General features: G+C 49.5%; 1 protein-coding gene across 3 annotated transcripts in view; it reads left to right on the top strand.

Moving 5' to 3' along the window:
• PRKCQ (protein kinase C theta) overlaps positions 1–23,866 on the top strand; it is a 55,938-nt gene extending 32,072 nt beyond the window's left edge. Inside the window, exons 8-19 of one of the 3 annotated variants that reach the window (XR_014516121.1) lie at positions 279–408; positions 2,692–2,801; positions 4,054–4,174; positions 6,065–6,225; positions 7,545–7,718; positions 9,684–9,775; positions 13,353–13,415; positions 14,406–14,544; positions 17,558–17,746; positions 18,324–18,452; positions 20,022–21,043; positions 21,639–23,866. Coding sequence is in view for 2 of the 3 variants with exons in the window: in XM_083461164.1 (XP_083317290.1) it covers positions 279–408; positions 2,692–2,801; positions 4,054–4,201; positions 6,065–6,225; positions 7,545–7,718; positions 9,684–9,775; positions 13,353–13,415; positions 14,406–14,544; positions 17,558–17,746; positions 18,324–18,452; positions 20,022–20,177 (1,491 nt within the window). In the remaining variant the exon portion in view is untranslated. Of the gene's footprint in view, positions 1–278; positions 409–2,691; positions 2,802–4,053; positions 4,202–6,064; positions 6,226–7,544; positions 7,719–9,683; positions 9,776–13,352; positions 13,416–14,405; positions 14,545–17,557; positions 17,747–18,323; positions 18,453–20,021 lie in introns of all 3 variants that reach the window. The other 2 variants (XM_083461164.1, XM_083461165.1) reach the window with 2 other exon arrangements.
• The last annotated feature ends 308 nt before the right edge of the window (positions 23,867–24,174 follow it).

Below are 24,174 nucleotides of genomic sequence, written 5' to 3'. Positions count from 1 at the left end.
GTCGTCTTGCGAAGCAAGCCCATAGGAAATTCGTTTTGCGAAGCACCTCCAAAACGGAAAACTCTTTCATCTAGTGAGTTTTCCGTCTTGCGAGGCATTCGTCTTGCGGGGCACCACTGTAATTCCTTTTTTGATTCATTTGCATTTGGACCATTTAGATTTGCAAAAGGGGAGCTTCTTGAAAGCTCAAACCCCTTTAGTTTTGTATGTTTTTGCAACACCAGAAGCAGGCCACTTGCGTCTTCTGACCCCGTCCTCTCTCTCTTTCACTTTTGCAGTTCCACAAAGAGAGGTTTAAGATTGACATGCCCCACCGATTTAAGGTCTACAATTACAAAAGCCCAACGTTCTGCGATCACTGCGGCACTCTGCTCTGGGGTCTGGCGCGGCAGGGTTTGAAATGCGATGGTAAGTCCAGGGACTCAGATATAGATCTACAAATATAACATGAATAGAATGCCACCCACAGCGGTGCGTCTGCGCATGCGCGGGTTGCGATCCACCACTTCTGCGCATGACGTCATTTTGTGCTTCTGCGCATGCGCGAGCGGCGAAACCTGGCGGTAACCCTTTCCGGTACTTCCGGGTCACAACCTGAAAAAACCGTATCATGAAGCAAACGTAACATGAGGCACGACTGTATTATTATTATTATGAGGAATGGTTGAAGGAGCTGAGTTTGTTTAGCCCGGAAAAGAGGAGACTGAGAGGAGATAGCATAGCAATCTTCAAATATCTCAAGGGCTGTCACATGGAAGAGGGAGCCAGCTTGTTTTCTCCTGCTCTGGAGGGTAGGACTCAAACCAGTGGCTTCAAGTTACAAGAAAGGAGATTCCGACTAAAGAACAGGAAGAATGTTCTGAGGGTAAGAGCTGTTTGACAGAGGAAGAGACTCCCTTGAGAGGTTGTGGAATCTCCTCCCTTGGAGGCTTCTAAGCAGAGGTTGGACGGCGATCTGTCATGGATGCTTTAGTTGAGATTCCTGCATTGCAGAGGCGCTGGACCACATGACCCTCATGGTCCCTTTAAGGTAAAGGGTAAAGGGACCCCTGACCATTAGGTCCAGTCGTGACCGACTCTGGGGTTGCGGCGCTCATCTCGCTTTACTGGCCAAGGGAGCCGGCGTACAGCTTCCGGGTCATGTGGCCAGCAGGACTAAGCCGCTTCTGGCGAACCAGAGCAGCGCACGGAAACGCCGTTTACCTTCCCGCTGGAGCGGTACCTATTTATCTACTTGCACTTTGATGTGCTTTCGAACTGCTAGGTTGGCAGGAGCAGGGAGCGAGCAAAGGGAGCTCACCCCGTCGCGGGGATTCAAACCGCCAACCTTCTGATCAGCAAGTCCTAGGCTCTATGGTTTACCCCACAGCACCACCCGCGTCCCTTCCAACTCTACAGTTCTAAGATTCCATGATAGATTTTCCACCCCTGTTTGTAACAGAAGGGGAAACAGCAGAGGGAGATAGGAGGAGGTAGGAATCATTCTTCTGATGGTACAGTTCTCAGTGAGGAGGACCAGAGTTGAGCCTGCCTTCCTGGTTGCCACTTCTCAGATGAGAGACCTACAGAGAATGTTAGGTAAAGGCTGGCAGCAGGATCAGGTCATTGATAACCATAATTATCATAATCCATAGTTTAACTGTGTGCTGGATGAAAAAGAAAGAGCTGTTTGACAGTGGAATGGTGTGCTGGGCCCGGGGGTAACCCGAGCAACGCGGTCCAGGACCAGTCCAGAATCCGAAGGTTCCACTGGGAGTCAGTCCGACAGCGCCAAGGCAGGACACGAGGCAGCAAACCAGGCAAGGACAGGTATAGGATCTCAGGCAGGATCTGACATATGGCAATGTTGCTCCTGCAACCTGGGGCGGGGTCTGACAGCCTTTTGTCTTTGTTGGGGTAACAGCCGGTCCTGGTCCCCCGGAGACTCACCTCCCTGTTTTGCCCGAAGGTGAGCACTCCTCCTGCGAGTACTCAGGTCTCTCCTTCTCTCAGACCTGAGTCTCTGCAGCTCGGGTGGGTGGGTTACTAAACCCAGAGGCCACCTCAGCCTCCCCTGACTCAACCGGTAGTGGAGCAGCTGTAAGTGATGGCTCAGCTGAAGGCAACGAGGTCATCCCCGCATCTGGAGCCAGGGCAGGCTCAGGCCCCTGACTCGGCCCAGCTGGTGTTTGTTGCAGGGGAACCTGTGCAGACTGGGGCTCTTCAGAATCAGGCCCCAGACTTGGTTCAGATGATGCCTGAGGCAAAGGATCCGGTGCGGACTGAGACTCCTCTGGTTCCGAGTCCGAGCCCAAGTCCCAGGCCATCACAAATGGTCTCCCTTGGGAGATTCTAGACTCTCCTTCCTTGCAGGTTTTTAAGCAGAGGCTTGGATGGCCATCTGTCATGGATCCTTGAGTTGAGATTGCTGCATTGCCGGGGGTTGGACTAGATGACCCTTGGGGTCCCTTCCAGCTCTACAGTTCCATGATTCTGCGTTACCAGTTAGTGGAAACCGCAGGAGGGGAGGGTGCTCTTGGGCTTGGGTCCTGCTCAAAGGTTTCCCACTGGGTGGCCACTGCAAGACCAGGAGGCTGGACTCATTGCACCATTGGCCTGACCCAGCGGGCTCCTATAATGTTCTTAACCTGCGGACTGGATTCTCTTAACGTTGCCAGAACCTCACCTGCTGACTCCATGCCTTCCTTGCAGCCTGTGCCATGAACGTCCACCACAAGTGCCAAGCCAAAGTGGCAAACCTCTGCGGCATCAACCAGAAGCTCATGGCGGAAGCGCTGCAACTGATCGAGAGCCGGCAGCAGGTGGGCAAGCGTCGTTCTTTGGCTCCTCTGGGGCAAAAAAGCACAGAAGGCTGGGGGCTTATGTATATTTCTTTGTACTTGCCACCTCTACAAAAGAGGATGTCCCATTCTTCCTGTGAATTTATTTTAGTTGGTTTGAAGTATCAGATGAAATGGGGGCTGGATCCCTCCCTGCCGTCCAAATTTAGCAGGTGGGTGGGTCTGCCCCGCCTGTCCATCATCTGACGCCAACCTCATTATGACATCGAGTGACAACTTCAAAGCCGGCCCCTTTGCTGCCAATCAGCTCATTGGTGCCAGGAGAAACCCCTAGCTTCAAAGGGCTTTGCTTCCGGTAACAATCAGCTGACGGTTGGTGACAACAAGCCATTTGAAGTCGATTTGCAAGCGACCCAAAGAGATGATTTGGAGATTGCTGGCAGCACCGATCAGGGGACAAAGACGTCCGTTGACTAGGGCTTTCTCGGTGGTCCTGCATGCAGGTTTCCTCCAAGTTTCTGGTCACCATGATGGAGACTCTGCCCTACCTTCACTGTCAGAGCCAGCAAAGCTACCAGCTGCTGGAAGCCACAAGAGTGGCTGTTGTGCTCATGTTCTGCTTTTTCCCCATGGGCATCTAGTGGGCTACTGTGAGAATGCTGGACTAGATGGGCCATTGACCCAATCCTAGAGGCTCTTATTATTATTATTTTACAGCTGGCACCTTTACAATGAAATGAAATACTTTATTGTCACTTGTACAACTTGTATACAGTGAGATTACATGCGCACCCCCCACTCAGCCCTCTTAGTCTTAATTCCCCTCGTTTACTGACACACACCCACCAAACCCAAAAGTCAGTTGCCCTGTTGTTATCTTTTCATTCAGCAGCCTAACAGCCCACGGATAGAAGCTGTCCTTTACCCTGTTGGTGCGACTAATCAGGCTTCTATATTTTCTGCCTGAGGGCAGGAGATCAAGAAAGTGCCGGCCAGGTCATCTTTCCCTCGTTGGGCAAAAACTCATCTTCTCCCCACGGCCAGCCCAACTCTTTGACAAGTTGCTAAGAAGTGTGTTTGTTTCTGTGTGTGACCTGCATTCTGCTTGTAGGGTGTTTTCCGTGGTTGTAGGGTGTCATCTATGGATAAACTCCATAGATTGTTATTTTTTTTAGTTTCCAATCTTGTGCCCCATACTAGATCCCACACTTGCACAGTGTCCAGCAAGCATGCTACGTGATTCATTCCTTTACTCATTTTTACCATGAGGCAGGCTAGAAGCTTGCGGGAGTCAGAGAAGATCTTGAGAGAAGGACCTGTGGAAATTGTCTTCCCTGACAAAGACCCGACGCCTGCTGCTCCTCCTGTGCCAGCACCTCCAGCAGGGAAAAAAGGTGCTGTATTTTATCGTTTGAGTCAAGGTAAAGGGACCCCTGACCATTAGGTCCAGTTGTGGCCAACTCTGGGGTTGCAGAGCTCATCTCGCTTTACTGGCCGAGGGAGCCGGCGTACAGCTTCCAGGTCATGTGGCCAGCATGAGTAAGCCGCTTCTGGCGAACCAGAGCAGCGCACAGAAACACCGTTTACCTTCCCACCGGAGCGGTACCTATTTATCTACTTGCACTGGCGTGCTTTTGAACTGCTAGATTGGCAGGAGCAGGGACCGAGCAACAGGAGCTCACCCCGCCACGGGGATTCGAACTGCTGACCTTCTGATCGGCAAGCCCTAGGCTCTGTGGTGTAACCCACAGCGCCACCCGCATCCCAGTTATCGCCCTTCCAACTCTATGACTCCTGCACAGAGTTACTTGGGAATAAGGTCTGCTGAAAACAATGAATCGTCCTTAGATTAATATTGTTATTCACGTTCCACCTTTCCTCCAAGGTGTTCAAGATGGTGGACACAGTTTTTTCCCTCTCCCTTTTATCTCCACAACAATATTTGTCAAAATTACAAATACCCAAATACAGACGGTCATTTACCCTCGCTAGATTCAACGTGCTGCCATCTGCCTTATTGCAGGGCAGATTCGAGGGTAAACCATACGCGGAACAAGTCTGCCCCTGCGGCTTGATGGAGGTAGAAACTGTCTCTCATGTCTTGTTACGCTGCCGTTTCTACAGTGATATGCGCTCGGTATTTATCACTCCTGTTATACAGAAATCTCCAAATGGGTCCAAACTTCAATGTCTAAAACTCCTGATAGAGGACAAGGATCAAGAGATTACGCTAAGGGTGGCCAAATTCTGTACAACTGCCATAAAACTTAGGGAACAATGACTAAGGTTTTAAATGATAATTTTAGGTTATATTTTAGTGATCAAGTTTTAATATATATATATTTTAACTGCCGCTATATCTAAATTGTCTCTGTTATACCCAATTGCAATTCAATGTATTCCTGTTGTGTTTTATGATTTTCCTGACCTGGAACCGTAAGAATAAAATTCTATTCTTCACAACAACCTTGTGAAGTGGGTTAGGCTGAGAGACAGTCACCATCCCACAGCCACCGAAGACTGTGTCCCAGAAACAGAGATGAGAGTTTCAGGCAGCTTAAGCCAGCCAGCCCAGCTGCATCTGTCCCGGGTTACACTTCGCCACAAATTACCGTATTTTTCACCCTATAGGACGCACTTTTTCCCCTCCAAAAATGAAGGGGAAATGTGGGGGCGTCCTATGGGGCGAATACAGGCTTTCGCTGAAGCCTGGAGAGCGAGAGGCTCTCACTCTCCAGGCTTTAGGAAGCTCTGTGCAACCCTCTGGAGCCCGGCGCCAAGCCGCACCGGCCTCCAGAAGGTTGCACAGAGCTGCCTGCCCTCCCAGGCTTCGCGCAGCTCTGTGTGACCCTCTGGAGCCCGGCGCCAAGCCACGCCAGCCTCCGGAGGGTTGCGCAGAGCTGCCTGCATTCCGAAGCCTCGGGCGCTCTGAAGAGCGCACCCGGGCTTCGCACAGCTATCCGCAAGCCTGGGGAGACCGGCGCGGCTCCCTAGGCTTGCGGATAGCAGGCTGTTCTGGGGGCTGGGGTCAGGGGAAGCTCGGGCTTCCCCCGCGCCAACCCCGTGCCTGGGGGGGAAATAAATTTTTTTCTTTATTTCCCCCCCCCCCCAAAAAAAACTAGGTGTGTCCTATAGGGCGGTGCGTCCTATGGGGCGAAAAATATGGTAGGTCGTTGGGTGGGGAGAGAGGTGCAATGGTGTGCGTTCCCACAAGCAGTTAAGATTCGTCAGTGCAATGGGGAGAGCTCTTTCAGTTAACACAACTCCACTGGGATCCATTGCAGAGCCTCAAGGAGTTTCCTGGGAATCCCCTGCAGAAGACGTCCCGGGTCCCGATTCCCCGGTGGAACTGGAACCAAGGAAAGACCTCCCTGCTCAGCTGCCGAAGTTTACCATAGATGATTTTGTTTTGCACAAAATGTTGGGGAAAGGAAGCTTTGGCAAGGTAAGGAGCGAAAGCGAGAGCAGGAGACACAACATACTGTTGGTGTGTTTTACAAAAACAAAGCCCTACTTGAATTAAATACAAAATACCACATGCAATTTATGGATTACTGTACAGTGGATGCTCAGGTTGCGAATGTGATCCATGCAGGATGCATGTTCGCAACCCGCAGCGTCCGCAACCTGCAGCGGCACGTTTGCACAGGCGCAGGTTGTGATTCGGCACTTCTGCGCATGCGCAAGGAGCGATTTAACACTTCTGCGCACGCACGACCGCCGAAACCCAGAAGTAACTCGTTCCGGTATTTCCGGGTTTCGGCGGTCCGTAACCCAAAAAAAATGCAAACTGAAGCGTCTGTAACCCGAGGTATGACTGTACAGTAGAACAGAAAACCAGGGTTGTATTAACCATTAAACGAGAGCAGGGAACCTCAATCCACACACTTCTTGCTCTTGAGACTCTTCCTAGGTCATATTGCCTCCCCTGGCTACACCCCTTCTCCCCAGCCCTCAAGACTATAGTCTGCACTCTCCTTAAGTGTTTTTACCTGTTTGGAATGTGTCCCAGAACTGGGATAATGTCTCTTGCTTGCCTGGTAGGAGGTGTGTGAGTGTACATGTGTGCATAGAAATCTGTGGCTTTTGCGTAGCTTGCATGTAACTTAAAAAGGTAAAGGGGCCCCTGACCATTAGGTCCAGTCGTGGCCGACTCTGGGATTGCAGCTCTCATCTCGCTTTATTGGCCGAGGGAGACAGCTTCCGGGTCATGTGGCCAGCATGACTAAGCCGCTTCTGGCGAACCAGAGCAGCACACGAAACACTGTTTACCTTCCCGCCAGAGCGGTACCTATTTATCTACTTGCACTTTGACGTGCTTTCGAACTGCTAGGTTGGCAGGAGCAGGGACTGAGCAACGGGAGCTCACCCTGTCGCAGGGATTCGAACTGCCGACAGTCTGATCAGCAAGTCCTAGGCTCTGTGGTTTAACCCACAGTGCCACCCGCGTCCACAATAAAACTGACACCTGTTGCTCCACCCACTTATTCCTTCGGCCCCACCCACACGGCCTCTGAAAGCTCGCCCACGAAAGAGAGTGGCCCTTGAGTCGGGAAGTGCTCCCCATCCCTGCACGACACCTTGGCTACTCGCTTTCAAATTGGCCTTTGCAAAACATAGGGACTAGAAACTTGATAAACATTCCATCTGAGATTTTGGGTTAATTCTGCACTCAATTCTGAATTGCGCGGTGCGCGGCTTTGCTTAACCTTGCCATGAATCGCAGCGTTTCGCAGTACCCTGGATTTATTTATTTTTGCCCAGGTCTTCCTCGTTGAGCTGAAGGACACGAACCAGTTTTTTGCCATGAAAGCTTTGAAGAAGGAGGTGGTGCTAATGGATGATGACGTTGAATGTACCATGGTGGAAAGGCGGGTCCTCTCTCTGGCTTGGGGACACCCGTTCCTCACTCACGTCTTCTGTACATTCCAGACAAAGGTGACCAATTTCTTTCCTATTCACTCAGAATAGAGATTCTCAGACTGTCTGCCTTCAGGATCCACTTGAGAAGGTCCACCAGTCACAAAATGGCCGCCAGTGGGGCATGGCTTTCAGATGAGTTTTAGTAATACAGTGGTACCTCAGGTTACAAACACTTCAGGTTACAGATTCTGCTAACCCAGAAATATTACCTCGGGTTAAAAACTTTACCTCAGGATGAGAACAGAAATTGTGCTGTGGCAGCAGGAGGCCCCATTAGCTAAAGTGGTACCTCAGGTTAAGAACAGTTTCAGGTTAAGAACGGACCTCCAGAACAAATTACCGTGAGTTCTTAACCCAAGGTACCACTGTAATAATAATAATAATATTTTTTAAATTTATACCCCGCCCTCCCCAGCCAAGACCGGGCTCAGGGCGGCTAACACCAGGTATAGAAACAATTGATTAAAACACAACTTAAAAACAAGATTAAAATACAACATTAAAATGCAGCCTCATTTCAGTAGCAACTCAAATCAAAAACTTTTTTGAGGATGAAATCTTCACCAAGGCCAACTATCCAGACTGGCCTTTGTGGGCCAGAAAAAAAGCCAGGGAAGTCCCCAAATAGGAGTTCCATCACAGAAGGAGAAAGGAAAAAGGAAGGGCCGTCTTATCCATAAGCGCTAGGGGTGCGGGGCACCCGGGCGCCGGGCTCTCAGAATCTGGGGCCCAAGAGTTGAGTCGGGGAAGAGCCCGCCCATCGGTCGGAGCGTTGTGGCAGGTTCTTCTCCTGCGGGCAGCTCTGCGCTGCGAGTTCGGGGGTGACCGAGCCAGCGAGATGCTGAGGCGGCCAGCTGGTTCTGCTCTCCTGCGCGCCTGGGACTCGGCAACCGGAAGGGGTGCCAGGTGAATCTTTGCACCCTGGTGCCGCATATGTTTAAGCCCTGCCTCCAGGCACCCACATGTGTGGGTTGAACAGACAAGGAAATTCAGCTTAGCAGAGTTTCAAGTCCCATCTTTAGCAGAAAATACTGGAAGCATAGGAATTCAGCTGGAAAGCAAGCTGGCTCCCCCTTTTCTTAACAAAGAATCCTACAACAGACTGAGAAGTAAGTTTAAAGTACACTTTACTTACTCATAATCATTCCTTGGTTTTCAGATGCAACAGCATTAAAAGCTATACAGGTAAAATAATTACCGTATTTTTTGCACCATAGCACTCACTTTTTTCCTCCTAAAAAGTAAGGGGAAATGTCTGTGCGTGTTATGGAGGGAATGCCTACGGGTGGCATGCCTATGGATTTTCCTCCTCTAAAAACTACGTGCGTGTTATGGTCGGGTGCGTGTTATAGAGCGAAAAATACAGTATATTTACAGTAGAAGCAGCCTCAGGCACGTGCCTGAGCTGAAGCAGCTGGATATCTGTCTGCTCCCATAAAGAGGGAGTGAGAAAGGAACAAGAAATGCTGGGTGCTCTTTCAGGAGAGGAGGGGAAATTATATCACACAGAGCCCTCTCTATCAATTACATGTCTATGGTTTGGGTCCGCCTATCAGCAATACAGCTCTGTGGTCTTAACCCCTTCACATGCTAACTAGCAAGAATATGCATTAGATTTGGTCGATAATTTCCCACACTGATAGACTTTTGGAGAATGGGGTTTAAGAGCTTATCCACATTTCCCTTTGTCCCCTGATTTATTCCATTTGTCCCATGATTTCTAGGCACAGGCGTTTCTTTTGTTTCCCCACTTTCTCCGGGAAAACCACCTGTAAAATGGGTATCATAAATCCTTTGGTTTCTCTTCAGATTGTATAAATCTTTCACCTTTTATCATGAATCCATCCATTTGAGTTTCCCCAAGAAAAAGCTGTCACTGAGGCAATGTTCAATTTCTTTTCTTGTGTCATTTGTTGCCCCAAGACCATTTCATGATTATGATTAGGATTAGGATTTTAAGCCTTTTTTGTCATTTACTAGGAAAACCTCTTTTTTGTAATGGAATATCTCAACGGGGGTGACCTGATGTTTCACATCCAGATCTGCCACAAGTTTGACATTGGCCGAGCGAGGTAAGTTGGGGTCTGTTTTTGCTGCACATTCCTGGAGAGACAGAGAAATTGCTCGAACGTACCATCAGTGATGTGGTACGGTCCTTGCAAGAGTAGATTGTCTTGAAATGCATGATGTGTAGAGTCGGGATCATTGCAGTTTACTTTCTCCTTAGGGCCACATTCATGCCAAACATTTAAAGCAGTGGTTCTCAACCTGTGCATCCCCAGATGTTGTTGGACTACAACTCCCATCATCCCTGAGCTCTGGCCTTACAGGCTAGGGATGATGGAAGTTGTATTCCAATAACATCTGGGAACCCACAGGTTGAGAAAGGCTGGTTTAAAGCATCATGACAGCACTTTAAAGAGGCATGGCATTCCCCCAGCAAAGAATTCTGGGAGCTGTAGTTTCTTAAGGGTGCTGAAAGTTGTGAGGAGACCCCCAGTCCCCTCACAGAACTACTATTCCCAGAGTTCCCTGTGAAGACGGATTGAGCTGAGGCCAGAGAGGGCTGAAGACTGGAGTTGCCCATTGGCAGCTCTTTACAGGAATGTTCTCCATTTGCAGGCTATTTTTTAAAAAATCTGGGGGTGTTTTCAAGCACACACACACACACACACACACACACAATGCCTGCTGAGGTGGTACATTCCTACCAAAGGGTTATCCCATGTTGGAGCCTCTTTCTGTTTCTCTCCTTATGTAAAGGATGCTTTTTATTTATTTTTTAGTTCGTAAAACACACATCAAGGACAGGGGGAGCTATCTGGGCAGCATACAAAATAAACATCCCAATTTCAAACAGAAAGTAGCAGGCAGGAACGCCAACCTGTGCTCCAGGTTATGGGTCCCCAATGGCACCCTTGAGGTAATGTGACGTCATGACATCACGTTACATCAACGTGCCGCAGAGGCGCTTCTGAGGCCTGGTAGCACCTCAGACGTGATCGCCGAGGCCTCATGGGGCTTTGGAGATCACACCCGAGGCTTGGGAAACCTCCGACACAACTTTTGGTAGAAACTGGAAGCCGCGTTGGAGCCCGCGCTGTGGGTGCCAAGCACCCACAAAAAAAATGTATGTGGGTGCCCGGGCCCCCATGGCCCCCTATAGTTGGCACCTATGGCAGCACCCATTGAATAATAATAATAATAATAATAATAATAATAATAATAATAATAATAATAATTTATTATTTATACCCCGCCCATCTGGCTGGGTTTCCCAGCCACTCTGGGCAGGTTCCAACAGAACACTAAAATACAATAACCTATTAAACATTAAAAGCTTCCCTAAACAGGGCTGCCTTCAGATGTCTTCTAAAAGTCTGGTAGTTGTTTTTCTCTTTGACATCTGGTCGAACAGTTTTGTTTTAGAAAGCTATGGTAAAAAGCTGTTTCCGTGGAACATCTTTTGTTCGGCTGCTCCAGAGCACCAAGTCCCCAAAATAAAATAAAACACTAGCCTGAATCACATGAATGTAAAAAAAAAAAAAAAACCTAGAAGGTAAACACCAACTGAAGATTTAAAAATGGATTGAGGCATGATTAAAACAAACAGAACAAAGCAAATAAAATAAGCCCCGGTACCCCTGGGGATAATTTTTTTAAAAATCAATATTGAAACCGCTTTAGGACTTTGTTTGGATTGAAGAACGACTTGAAGTAAATTATTCATTAGAGCCGGGTGAGCGAAGGTGACTTTGGGCGCAGAAATCCACCTGGCCTTCCTCTGCAATTCCAGAGTTGGATTTCTAAAAAACATGGCCTGGCAAGAATTCCACCACTCTGCTTTTCCCTGTCGCGAGGCAGGGTGGCAAAGGGAAGCCCTGGCTGAGTTTGCCCCCCTTGTGTGCAAGCCCCCAATGGCGAGGCTCTGCAAGAACTTCTGACAAGAGAGAAGTACTGTGACAAGACAGAAGTACTGTTTTGGGGGGACAGGAGGCAGGCAGGTGTGGAGGACTCCCTGGTCCTGAATGGGGTAACTGTGCCCCTGAAGGACCAGGTGCGCAGCCTGGGAGTCATTTTGGACTCACAGCTGTCCATGGAGGCACAGGTCAAATCCGTGTCCAGGGCAGCTGTTTACCAGCTCCATCTGGTACGCAGGCTGAGACCCTATCTGCCTGCGGAGTGCCTCGCCAGAGTGGTGCATGCTCTGGTTATCTCTCGCTTGGACTACTGCAATGCGCTCTATGCGCCTTTGAAGGTGACCCGGAAACTACAACTAATCCAGAACATGGCAGCTAGACTGGGGACTGGGAGCGGCCGCCGAGACCACATAACACCTGTCTTGAAAGACCTACATTGGCTCCCAGTACGTTTCCGAGCACAATTCAAAGTGTTGGTGCTGACCTTTAAAGCCCTAAACGGCCTCAGTCCAGTATACCTGAAGGAGCGTCTCCACCCCCATCATTCTACCCAGACACGGAGGTCCAGTGCTGAGGGCCTTCTGGCGGTTCCCTCACTGCGAGAAGCCAAGTTACAGGGAACCAGGCAGAGGGCCTTCTCAGTAGTGGCGCCCGCCCTGTGGAATGCCCTGCCTCCAGATGTCAAAGAGAAAAACAACTACCAGACTTTTAGAAGACATCTGAAGGCAGCCCTGTTTAGGGAAGCTTTTAATGTTTGATGTATTACAGTATTTTAATATTTTTTGGGAAGCCGCCCAGAGTGGCTGGGGTATAAATAAATTATTATTATTATTATTATTATTATTATTATTATTATTATTATTATTTCCTTGAGGCGAAGCCCTTGCACGGCCTCACGGCTGCCCGGCTCCATTACCAGGGCAGCAGCGGGTATTTCTCCTCAGGCACCAAAATGCCTTGGGCCGCTCCTGGAACTTGGCCTTTCTGGAGTGGTGCGCTTCTGAACTGAAGAAGAGAACTCTTAATCCCGGGTGTAGGAAGCGGAGAAAGTTCTTGCCCCCTGGTGAAGGAACTCTGCACACTCTCAGGAGCATTCTCCCTATGCATCCCGGCTGTTATCTGGCTCAGCTCTTGCTGTTGCCAACAGTAAGGAGGGACGTCGCTAAGAAGGAAGATGGCTGGCGGTGCCACTATTTCTGCCATTGTCACTCCTGGACTGGTGGCAAGGCTGTATTCCGATGGCAGTTTAATTCCATTTCCCCCAAATACCTCCTGCCCTCACCCCCATCATTACACATTAATGTAGGTGTTCGCAGAAAAGTTATTTGTCCTTTCCATCTGACAAAAGCGGTGGGCTGTAGATTCATTCAGGACAGGCAAAAGAAAGTGTCCCGTAACACAGTACCTAATTTAAGCAGTGGAGCTCACTGCAACATGATTTGAGGATGGCCAGTGGCTTAGGGTGGAGGATAGGTCTGTCAGTGGCTGTTATGAAATGAGGCCTCTATTATTATTATTGTTGTTGTTGTGTTGTTTATTATTATTATTATTATTATTATTATTATTATTATTATTATTGCCATGCCTTTTTCCTTGATGGGACTCAAGGTGGCTTACAGATAAAAACAATAACCACTGGACCAGTACTCTGTGGGGGGGGGAAGATATTGGATATTGGGTTAAATATGAACCAATAAAATTAAGCCCAACCTGTCTCTGATTTTCTCAGGTTTTACGCTGCTGAAATCATTTGTGGCTTGCAGTTCCTTCATTCTCAAGGAATCATATACAGGTAGGAATTTTATCCTTGGCGGAGAGAGAAAGAATAATGCAATCGTTGGATTGCAGAGCTCGAAGGGACCCCGAGGGGCATCTACTTCAACCCCAGAAATGCAGGAATTTCAATGCGGTTGTTGACATCCGTCTGTCTCAGGAGATAACGGCGGAGTGCACTTTTAGGAGAGAAGTCAAACAGCTGAAGAGTTAACAGCGACTGCTGTGGCTGTAGAGACAGAGACAGGAAAGACATGTTCTGTTGCAGCTGGGGCAGACGAAGGCGTCGAGTTGTGCTGCTGCAGATTCACCAGGGCATTTCTTCTCTGTGTGCTCCTCCCAGCGGTCATTCCTCCTCAGCTCTTCCCCACAATACAACCCCACAATACCGGGACTTGCACCCGATACGACTTAACAATTGTTCTGTGTACCGTGGTACCTCGGGTTACATACGCTTCAGGTTACAGACGCTTCAGGTTACAGACTCCGCTAACCCACAAATATTACCTCGGGTTAAGAACTTTGCTTCAGGATGAGAACAGAAATCGTGCGGCGGCAGCGGGAGGCCCCATTAGCTAAAGTGGTACCTCAGGTTAAGAACAGGTTCAGGTTAAGAACGGACCCCCGGAACGAATTAAGTACCGTATTTTTTGCTCTATAAGACTCACTTTTTCCCTCCTAAAAAGTAAGGGGAAATGTGTGTGCGTCTTCTGGAGCGAATGCAGGCTGCACAGCTATCCCAGAAGCCAGAACAGCAAGAGGGATTGCTGCTTTTACTGCACAGAGATCCCTCTTGCTGTTCTGGCTTCTGAGATTCAGAATATTTTTTTTCTTGTTTTCCTCCTCCAAAAACTAGGTGCGTCTTGTGGTCTGGTGCGTCTTATAGGGCGAAAAATACAGTATTTAACCCGAGGTACCACTGTATATATAGCACATATTGATTAGATAACACATCTAGTCTTTCAAGAAAAGAGCCTTTTCAGAGATGTCGCCTGATCTTGCCTTGCAGAGACCTGAAGCTTGACAACGTTCTCCTAGACAAGGAAGGGCACATCAAGATTGCCGATTTTGGGATGTGCAAAGAGCACATGGGAGGGGACGCCAAGACAAGTACATTCTGTGGAACCCCCGATTATATTGCACCGGAGGTAAGTGGGGCTATTAGCCGTGGCAACCAATGGAACTACCCCATACCAGAGGCAGAATATCTCTGAATAACGGGTTGGGTGCAAATGGAAGAGAAGGGTTGAGCCTCTTCTGCCCACCAATAAGCTCCCTGGAGGTATCTGGGTGCTTGGTGTAGGGAATGCAGTTGTGATGGCCTGGGAATCGGGCTCAGACTCGGAACCACAGGAGTCTCAGTCCGCACCAGATCCTTTGCCTCAGGCGGCATCAGAATCAGTCTAGGACCTGATTCTGAAGAGTCCCAGTCTGCACAGGTTCCCCTGCAACAAGCACCAGCTGGGCTGAGTCAGGGGCCTGAGCCTGCCCTGGCTCCAGATGCGGGGATGACCTCATTGCCTTCAGCTGGGCCATCACTTACAGCTGCTCCACTGCCAGTTGGGTCAGGAGAGGCTGAGGCGGCCCCTGGGTCTAGTAACCCACCAACGTCTCCCGAGCTGCAGAGACTGAGGTATGGGAGAAGGAGAGACCTGAGTACTCGCAGGAGGAGTGCTCACCTTCGGGCAAAACAGGGAGGTGAGTCGCTGGGGATCACAACCTGCCATTACCCTGACAAAGATAAAAGGCTGTCAGACCCCGCCCCAGGTTGCGGGAGCAACGTTGCTGTTTGCTAGAACATGCTTGAGATCCTGTGCCTGACCTTGCCTGGTTTCCTGCCTCATGTCCTGCCTTGGCCCTGTTGGACTGACTCCCCATGGAACCCTTGGATTAGGGACCGGACCTGGAGCACGTTGCCCGGGTTGCTCCTGGGGCCAGCACAGCAATGCTCAAGGTCATTGGGGTATCTTGTGGGCCTTCAGGTTGGACTTCAACCTTCATCACCCCGGCCAGCATGGTCAACAGGCAAGGGCACAGCAGGGCTGAAGCTCAGTGGTAGAAACACAGAATTGTAGGGTTGGATGGGACCCCATGAGTCATCTAGTCCAACCCCCTGAAGTGCAGGAATCTCAACTAAAGTACAGTGGTGCCTCGCAAGACGAAATTAATTCGTTCCGCAAGTCTCTTCGTCTTGCGAGTTTTTCATCTTGCGATGCACGGTTTCCCATAGGAATGCATTGAAAATCAATTAATGCGTTCCTAGGGAAACCGCCTTCAGACCAGTCTGTCCCCGGACCTCTTCTGAAGGCTGGGGGGGGGGGACAAGGGCTTTTCTTCCCACCCCCAGCATTTTAAAAAACCCCGGGACAGCGGAGGACTTCTCCGCTGTCCGGGCGATCTTAAAATGCTGGCGGGCGGCATTTTAAAATCGCCCCGGGACAGCAGAGGACTTCTCCGCTGTCCGGGGCGATTTAAAAGCCCCTGGGAAGGCAGGCAGGGGGGACAAAGACTTTTGCCCCCCGCCAGCCTTCAGAAGAGGTCTTTGCTCCCCCCCCCCGCCTGCCTTCAAAAGCCCTCCGGGACAGGTAGGCAGGGGGGAGCAAAGACTTTCGCCCCCCGCCCGCCTTCAGAAGGTGTTCCCGCCCCGCCGCCCGGCTTCGGAGCACCGTTCCGAAGCCGGGCGGCGGCGGGAGGTGTTCCCTCCACCCCGCCCAGCTTCGGAGCACCGTTCCGAAGCCGGGCGGCAGTGGGAGGTGTTCCCGCCCCGCCGCCCGGCTTCGGAGGAGCCTTCCGAAGCCCGGCGGCGGGTGGAGGTGTTCCCGCCCCACCGCCCGGCTTCGGAGGAGGTCCGAGGACAGTGGGGAAGACGCGCTGCGCTTCCCCGCTGTCCCTGAGATTTCCCTATGGGCTGTCGTCTTGCAAAGCAAGCCCATAGGGAAATTCGTTTTGCGAAACGCCTCCAAAACGGAAAACCCTTTCGTCTGGCGGGTTTTCCGTCTTGTGAGGCGTTCGTCTTGCGGGGCACCACTGTATCCATGGCAGATGGCCATCCAGCCTCCAAGAAAGGAGAGCCCTTCACCTTCCAAGGGAGTCCATTCCAGCTCTTACCAATAATTGGAATCTCCTTTCTTGTAACTTGAATCCATTGTTTCAGGTCCTACCCTCCAGAACAGGAGAAAACAAGCTTGTGGAGGCAGGTGTGGAGGACTCTCTGGTCCTGAATGGGGTAACTGTGCCCCTGAAGGACCAGGTACGCAGCCTGTGAGTCATTTTGGACTCACAGCTGTCCATGGAGCCGCAGGTCAATTCTGTGTCCAGGGCAGCTGTCTACCAGCTCCTCCTGGTACGCAGGATGAGACCCTATCTGCCTGCGGACTGCATCACCAGAGTGGTGCATGCTCTGGTTATCTCCCGCTTGGCCTACTGCAAAGCGCTCTGTGTGGGGCTACCTTTGAAGGTGACCCGGAAACTGCAATTAATCCAGAATGCGGCAGCTAGACTGGTGACTGGGAGCAGCTGCTGAGACCACATAACACCGGTCTTGAAAGACCTACACTGGCTCCCAGTACGTTTCCGAGCACAATTCAAAGTATTGGTGCTGACCTTTAAAGTCCTAAACAGCCTCGGTCCCGTATATCTGAAGGAGCGTCTCCACCCCCATCATTCTACCCAGACACGGAGTCCAGCGCCGAGGGCCTTCTGGCAGTTTCCTCGCTGCGAGAAGCCAAGTTACAGGGAAGCCCAGCCAGATGGGTGGGGTATAAATAAATAAATTATTATTATTATTATTATTATTATTATTATTATTATTATTATGTGACAGCCCTTGAGTTATTTGAAGATGGCTATTATAATCGGTCACTTCTTATCCAGGCTAACCATACCCAACTCCCTCAACCGTTCCTCATAAGGCTTGGTTTCCAGACCCTTGATCATCTTGGTAGAGCATCTGATTAACATAGAGAAGGTCCCAGGTTCAAATATCTGAAGGACTGCCACATGGTAGATAGAGCAATCTGTGAGCCAGCCCCCGCGTGTGTGGGGAGGGCGTGGGCCCGCAACCCCACCTCCTCTCCAGTTCGGAAGTGGCTTTAGCTCATTGCAAGGAGGCCAGCTCTTACTAATAAGCTTTCTTCACTTCTCCATCCCTTTCCATTAAAGATTCTGCTGGGGCAGAAATACAACACGTCCGTTGACTGGTGGTCCTTTGGAGTCCTTCTGTACGAGATGTTGATTGGTCAGTCTCCCTTCCATGGTCAGGACGAAGAGGAACTCTTTCAGTCGATCCGCATGGACAGCCCGTTCTACCCTCGATGGCTTGACAAGGACGCAAGGGACCTTCTTGTGAAGGTCAGGTCAAGTAGAGAGGGAGGCAGGGATGGAGGAAGGATTGGACTGAGCAAGATCCCATTCTACAGGAATAATTGTCCCTCGTCTTTTCCTCATATTGGTTCCTTTGCACTAAATACGGTCATTTTTCCTGATGGAATTTACTTTTAAAGATAAAATAAGAATTTATCTTTAAGGGTGTCTCCAGACTGCCTCTGTTTTGGGGTCACAGTGGTACCTCAGTTTAAGTACTTAATTCGTTCCGGAGGTCCATTCTTAACCTGAAACTGTTCTTAACCTGAAGCACCACTTTAGCTAATGGGGCCTCCTGCTGCCGCCGCGCTGCCAGAGCATGATTTCTGTTCTTATCCTGAAGCAAAGTTCTTAACCTGAAGCACTATTTCTGGGTTAGTGGAGTCTGTAACCTGAAGCGTATGTAACCCGAGGTACCACTGTATATCGCCCTTCACCCGTAGATCTCAGGGCAATCCACAACATAAAAATGCAAGATAAAAAGCACAAAATACATAATAAAAACAAGAAGCAAACAACAGTCAGTGCTGTGTTTTTTTAAATTTAGCATTCTTTCAATTTCCAGCTTTTTGTAAGAGAACCGGAAAGGAGACTGGGAGCCAAAGGGAACATCCGCCAACATCCCTTTTTCCAAGAGATCAACTGGGAAGCCATTGAAGCGAGAGCAGTCGAACCCCCTTTCAAGCCTAGAGTGGTGAGAGAGAGGGGGGGAAAACCTTAACCTTTCTGAGTTTCTTTGCTTCTCTTCGCAACTAAAAATGAATGATCCCTTGCAGATCAGAGGGGAGGTGGTTGAGTTTCCTTGTTTGTGGACTCCAGATAATCTTACCATGTTTAGACTCATTTTTTTTAGATTCAGATAGGCAGTCTGGTCTGACGCAGTCAAAATAAAAATAAAAAAATTTCCAGTAGCAGCTTATAGACCAACTAAGTTTGTTCTGGTATAGGCTTTCGTGTGCATGCACACTTCTTCAGATGCACACAAAAGCTCGTACCAGAACAAACTTAGTCGGTCTATAAGGTGCTACTGGACAATTTTTTATTCAATTTTTTTTATTTAGACTTTTTTGTTTGCTTGTTTTAAAAATTATTTCTATGCAACTTTTCATATACCGTATATATTTTTTAAAATGCCAGGGCAGCTTCAAGGGTGATAAAACAGCGTTGAACAAAAAAGATATCTGAAATATACTCGGAGTCGAGTATGGATTTCATGCTCTTTATTCAGTTCATAGTAGTGAGGAATGCAAGTTCCCCCGAAATGTCTGCTTTATATACATTCTTTACACAATGGGCCCCACGTGATTGGCTAATTCCAGGATTCTCCTATAAGCCAATCAGGTTGCGGATTCACCTAAACCTGGAGTTGGATTGGGTGGCTCCTGCAGATCAATCAGACTGCTGCATTCTGGATCCTATTGTTCTAGGACCAATCAGGCTGCTGCATTCTGGATCCTATTGTTCTAGGACCAATCAGACTGCTGCATTTTGGATCCTATTCAACTCAGTACATAACAATATCAAACATCAGTTACAGTTGCAGCAGCGAGAGAAGCCGGGGGAGGCTGATCCATTAGGGCAAATGGGGCGCAACCCCACCAGCTTTGCCCAGCCCTCACCTGTCTGTCTTCTTATTTACAACCAGTCCAGAAGGTGCTGCTGCTTGCCAGTTTTCTCTCAAGCTTGCCTCTTGTAGAACTCAATAGCAGAGAGGATGGGCACAAAAGTAGAGCTCATTGGTTCTGGCGCCACCTACTGTTGGGCTCCTTTCCTTCTGCCCTATGGGTCCCAATGGCCACCGACCACCACTGCGGTCAGGAAGAGCTTGGGAGAATCACTAAAGGCTTGGAGGACTACAAATTCCATCACCCTTCATCCTGGCTGGGGCTGATGGGAGTTAGAGAGCCACAGGGATCCCTGGCCCTGTTTTTAAAGGTTCAAGAACATCTTCTTAATGCAGGGTCAGGTGCCATATTGCCCCCCCAGGGTTGCTGGACTCCCATCTGCCTAGTCAGAGACGATGAGAGTTGTAGTCCAGCAACAACATCTGGAAAGCACCACATTAGCTTAAGCAATGTTTCTTAAACCTGGGTCTTCAGCTGTCGATGGACTACAACTCCCATCATCCCTGACCGCTGGTCCTGCTATCTAGGGATGATGGAAGTTGTCGTCTGCTGGAGACCCAGTTTTGAGAAACATTGTGCAACTCTCCCGATTCCATTTCTGATGTTTCTAACTCCGTTTTCCCTCTCCCTTCTGCAAGAAATCCCCGGGCGACTGCAGCAACTTCGACAAAGAATTTCTGAACGAGAAACCCCGGCTGTCGTGCGGGGACCGGAGCCTCATCAACAGCATGGACCAAAACATGTTCCGAAGCTTTTCCTTTACCAACCCCATCATGGAAAAGTTGCTCTCCTGAGAGACAAAAGCCCTGGGATCAAGGTGGCTTCAACAACAACAACAACAACAACCATGACCTCCAAACTTCCAACTGGCGGACGTCATGCTTCTCATTGGACGACGGTGGTGGTGGCCTGGATCCAAGTGTGCCCTTCTCCCGGTGGAAAGTCTCTTCTGCTAACAGAAGGGCTGCTTCCGACCTGGCAGAAGAGGGTTGCACGAGAGAGGTGACCCCAAATTCCAGGGAAGTTCTTTCGTTTGAAGAAGCTCTCACACAAGATTTTGCAGAAGCTCAGAGGCCAGGGCTGGAGGGCGGCTTCACTGGGCAGCACCTGAAGGCATTCAACCAACTTAGCCGGTGTAGGGCAGGCTGCATGGCCCACATCACTGTATCCTCCATCATCTGCTGCCAATTACTGCCTGCCGCCCGAGGCAGCCGCCTCACTCTGTCCAACAGGAGCACCGGCCCTGCTGGGAGACGGTGATTTCCTCCCAAGCAAAAGGGCAGTGGCAACAGCTGCGAGGACGATGGGGATAGCATACACAGAGAGGAAGACCCACTGAGAACATCTTCCCCAAAGTCTCCTGGAACTGGCACCGCACAAGCTCTTTTCAAGACCACTAGAGTTTTTACATGCCATGGCTGGCTATATTCCTCATTCACCATGTTTCACACCTGGCAATTCAGCCCCTGACACACTGCACCGTGGTTTGACAGAACGGCACTAAGACATTCTCGCCTCCTGCTATCTTCCTCATTCACCGTGTTTCACGCCTGGCAATTCAACCCCTGACACACTGCACCGTGGTTTGACAGAACGGCACTAATACATTCTCGCCTCCTGCTATCTTCCTCATTCACCGTGTTTCACGCCTGGCAATTCAGCCCCTGACACACTGCACCGTGGTTTCGCAGAACGGCACTAATACATTCTCGCCTCCTGCTATCTTCCTCATTCGCCGTGTTTCACGCCTGGCAATTCAGCCCCTAACACACTGCACCGTGGTTTGACAGAACGGCACTAATACATTCTCGCCTCCTGCTATCTTCCTCATTCGCCGTGTTTCACGCCTGGCAATTCAGCCCCTGACACACTGCACCGTGGTTTGACAGAATGGCACTAATACATTCTCGCCTCCTGCTATCTTCCTCATTCGCCATGTTTCACGCCTGGCAATTCAGCCCCTGACACACTGCACCGTGGTTTGACAGAACGGCACTAATACATTCTTGCCTCCTGCTATCTTCCTCATTCACCGTGTTTCACGCCTGGCAATTCAGCCCCTAACACACTGCACCGTGGTTTGACAGAACGGCACTAATACATTCTCGCCTCCTGCTATCTTCCTCATTCGCCGTGTTTCACGCCTGGCAATTCAGCCCCTGACACATTGCGCCGTGGTTTGACAGAACGGCACTAATACATTCTCGACTCCTGCTATCTTCCTCATTCACCGTGTTTCACGCCTGGCAATTCAGCCCCTGACACACTGCACCGTGGTTTGACAGAACGGCACTAATACATTCTCGCCTCCTGCTCGAGGTGTTTGGATCTGAGCCACTGTGGTTTGCTGAATGGTGTGGATGTCCCAGGAGGAACACTTAAGAAGGGAATATCTGCGATAACCTGGGGGCCTTTTACTCAGTTCCATCATTCTGCCCTGTGGTGGAGAACCTCTGGTCTTCAGACCTTATAAGGCCCAACAGGGATCCTAACTGGCCTGTGAGGATGTTTTCTCCAAACCACATGCACTTGCCTACCCTGAACACTGTACATGGCATCAGGGCAGATGTAGACGTATCTGCAAAGGAGGAATGAGGAGCTTAAAGTGGGCTCCCCATTATTCCCTCTCAGGACCAATCAGCTGATTTTCACTGACAGGGAGCCCCACTGGGATTGGCTGAGCCAAGGAGTAAGCCGTCAGGCATGCCCTCATTCAGCCAATGGGGTGACCAGCTTTGATCAGCTGATGAGTCCTGAGAGACATCGTTTTTGCAGCAGTTTGCGTTCAAAATGCAGACAACTGGACTTTAAGGGTGAGGGCTGTCAGTACCGATCAGCTGAGAGCCCTCATTCTGAAGCCCATTTGCAAGCAGTTTGCATACGAACTGGACTTCAATGTGAGCCGCATTGTAGCAAGTCCTCCACATTTCCGTTAGTGTCCCGATCTACCTCCTTCATCCTTTCGAGATCTTGCTGTGATCCTGTGAGGGAAGATCTCGGTCTTGTGAGTTCCACCTCACAGGATTGTCGAGTCCCTGTGAGAGCTCCTCCAGATTGTTCGGATCTCTCCCTCTGTGGGACTCATGAGATAACTCAGCCCCGTTTAGCTTCAAGAGATACTGTGTGTTTCTCGTTTGATGCAGGCACTTTCCAAAGGCCATAGGTCAGTGGTAGAGAGCATGTGCTTTGCATGGAGAAGGTCCCAAATTCAATCCCTGGTGTGGCGATCACACAGAGTCCCCGGACGTTTAACGGTCTATTGATCCCTGTGCCACCACTGTGCTCGCTTCCCCGCTGCCACCAACCCGTTACTCTCTTACCATCAGAAAGTTCTTCCTGATGCTTAGTCGGAATCGTCTTTCTTGTAACTTGAATCCGTTGGTTCGGGTCCTGCCCTCCAGAGCAGGAGAAAACAAGCTGGCTCCATCCTCCATGTGACAGCCCTTGAGATATTTGAAGATGACTCACATCTCCTCCCAGTCTCCTCTTTTCCAGCCTAAACATACCCAGCTCCTTCAACCATTCCTCATATGGCTTGGTTTCCAGACCCTTGATCATCTTGGTTGCCCTCCTCTGCACATGTTCCAGTTTGTCCATATCCTTCTTAAGTTGTGGTGCCCAGAATTGGACACAGTATTCCAAGTGTGGTCTGACCAAGGCAGAATAGTGTAGTACTATGACTTCCCTTGATCTGGACACTATACTTCTGTTGATGCAACCTAGAATAGCATTCACTTTTTTTGCTGCTGAATCACCCTGTTGACTCATGTTAAGCTTGTGGTCGACTAAAATCCCTAGATCCTTTTCACATGTACTACTGGCAATCCTGGTGCGGCTGGTTCTTCCTGCGTAAGTGTAGAACCTTAAATTTGTCCCTATTGGAATACATTTTGCCCAGTTCTCCAGCCTGGTAAGATCGTCTTGAATCCCAATTCTGTCTTCAGGGGGTTGAACCTTGGAACCTTCTGCATGCAAAGCAGATGTCCAGCCACTGAGATATGGACCACTTACATCAAAAGGTGATGTTCGCCATCCTTCGCATAAGTGTGTCTCATGCGGTGGCATAACTAAGACCAGAAGTTCCATGTCTGCTGTGTATCTTGCCTTAGCCATAGCCTAACTTATTACTCTGCCCAACATCGGGTGGCCCAGCCTCTACTGAGAAGGACCCCGTAAATAGCACACAAATCTATGTGGCCCAGCCTTCCCACTCCAATCCTTGCAACACACAGCTCTACTGTTTGCCCTGCCTATCATAATGATGGGCGTTTTGCTCATATGTACATAGGACTTCTAGTGGTGCTCATTCAATAGGTCTCCATAATCTGTTGTTGTTTTCCCCCTCGGGTCAATGGAAGAGCTCCCTCTGTGTGCATATTCCTTACGGCCGGGTTGCAGTCTTTAATTAGATTTGTTAATAATACAGATTTTTGAAAACTGTTTGTGATGTTTGTACAGGTAAATAAAATGTTGTCCACGGTAATGGGAGCAAATGTTTTTGTAGGCAGACCAAAGCAGGTAATGCTCATAATGGCTGCAATGCGCTGTTCAGTAGTACGTTGCATCAGAGCTGGCCTTAAGAGATGTTCATTTCTGAAAGTGAAAAGCATGATATGAAGTTTTATGACGATCATTAATAATAATAATAATAATGATAATAATAATTTGTTTATACCCAGCCCATCTGGCTGGGTTTCCCCAGCCACTCTGGGCAGCTTCCAACAAAACACTAAAATACAATAACCTATTAAACATTAAAAGCTTCCCTAAACAGGGCTGCCTTCAGATGTC

This window comes from Podarcis liolepis (genome assembly GCF_965112155.1).
Source record: "Podarcis liolepis genome assembly, chromosome: 10".
Lineage (NCBI taxonomy): Eukaryota > Metazoa > Chordata > Lepidosauria > Squamata > Lacertidae > Podarcis > Podarcis liolepis.
The sequence above is the reverse complement of the archived record's forward strand: the minus strand, read 5'-3'. Positions and strand labels throughout refer to the sequence as shown.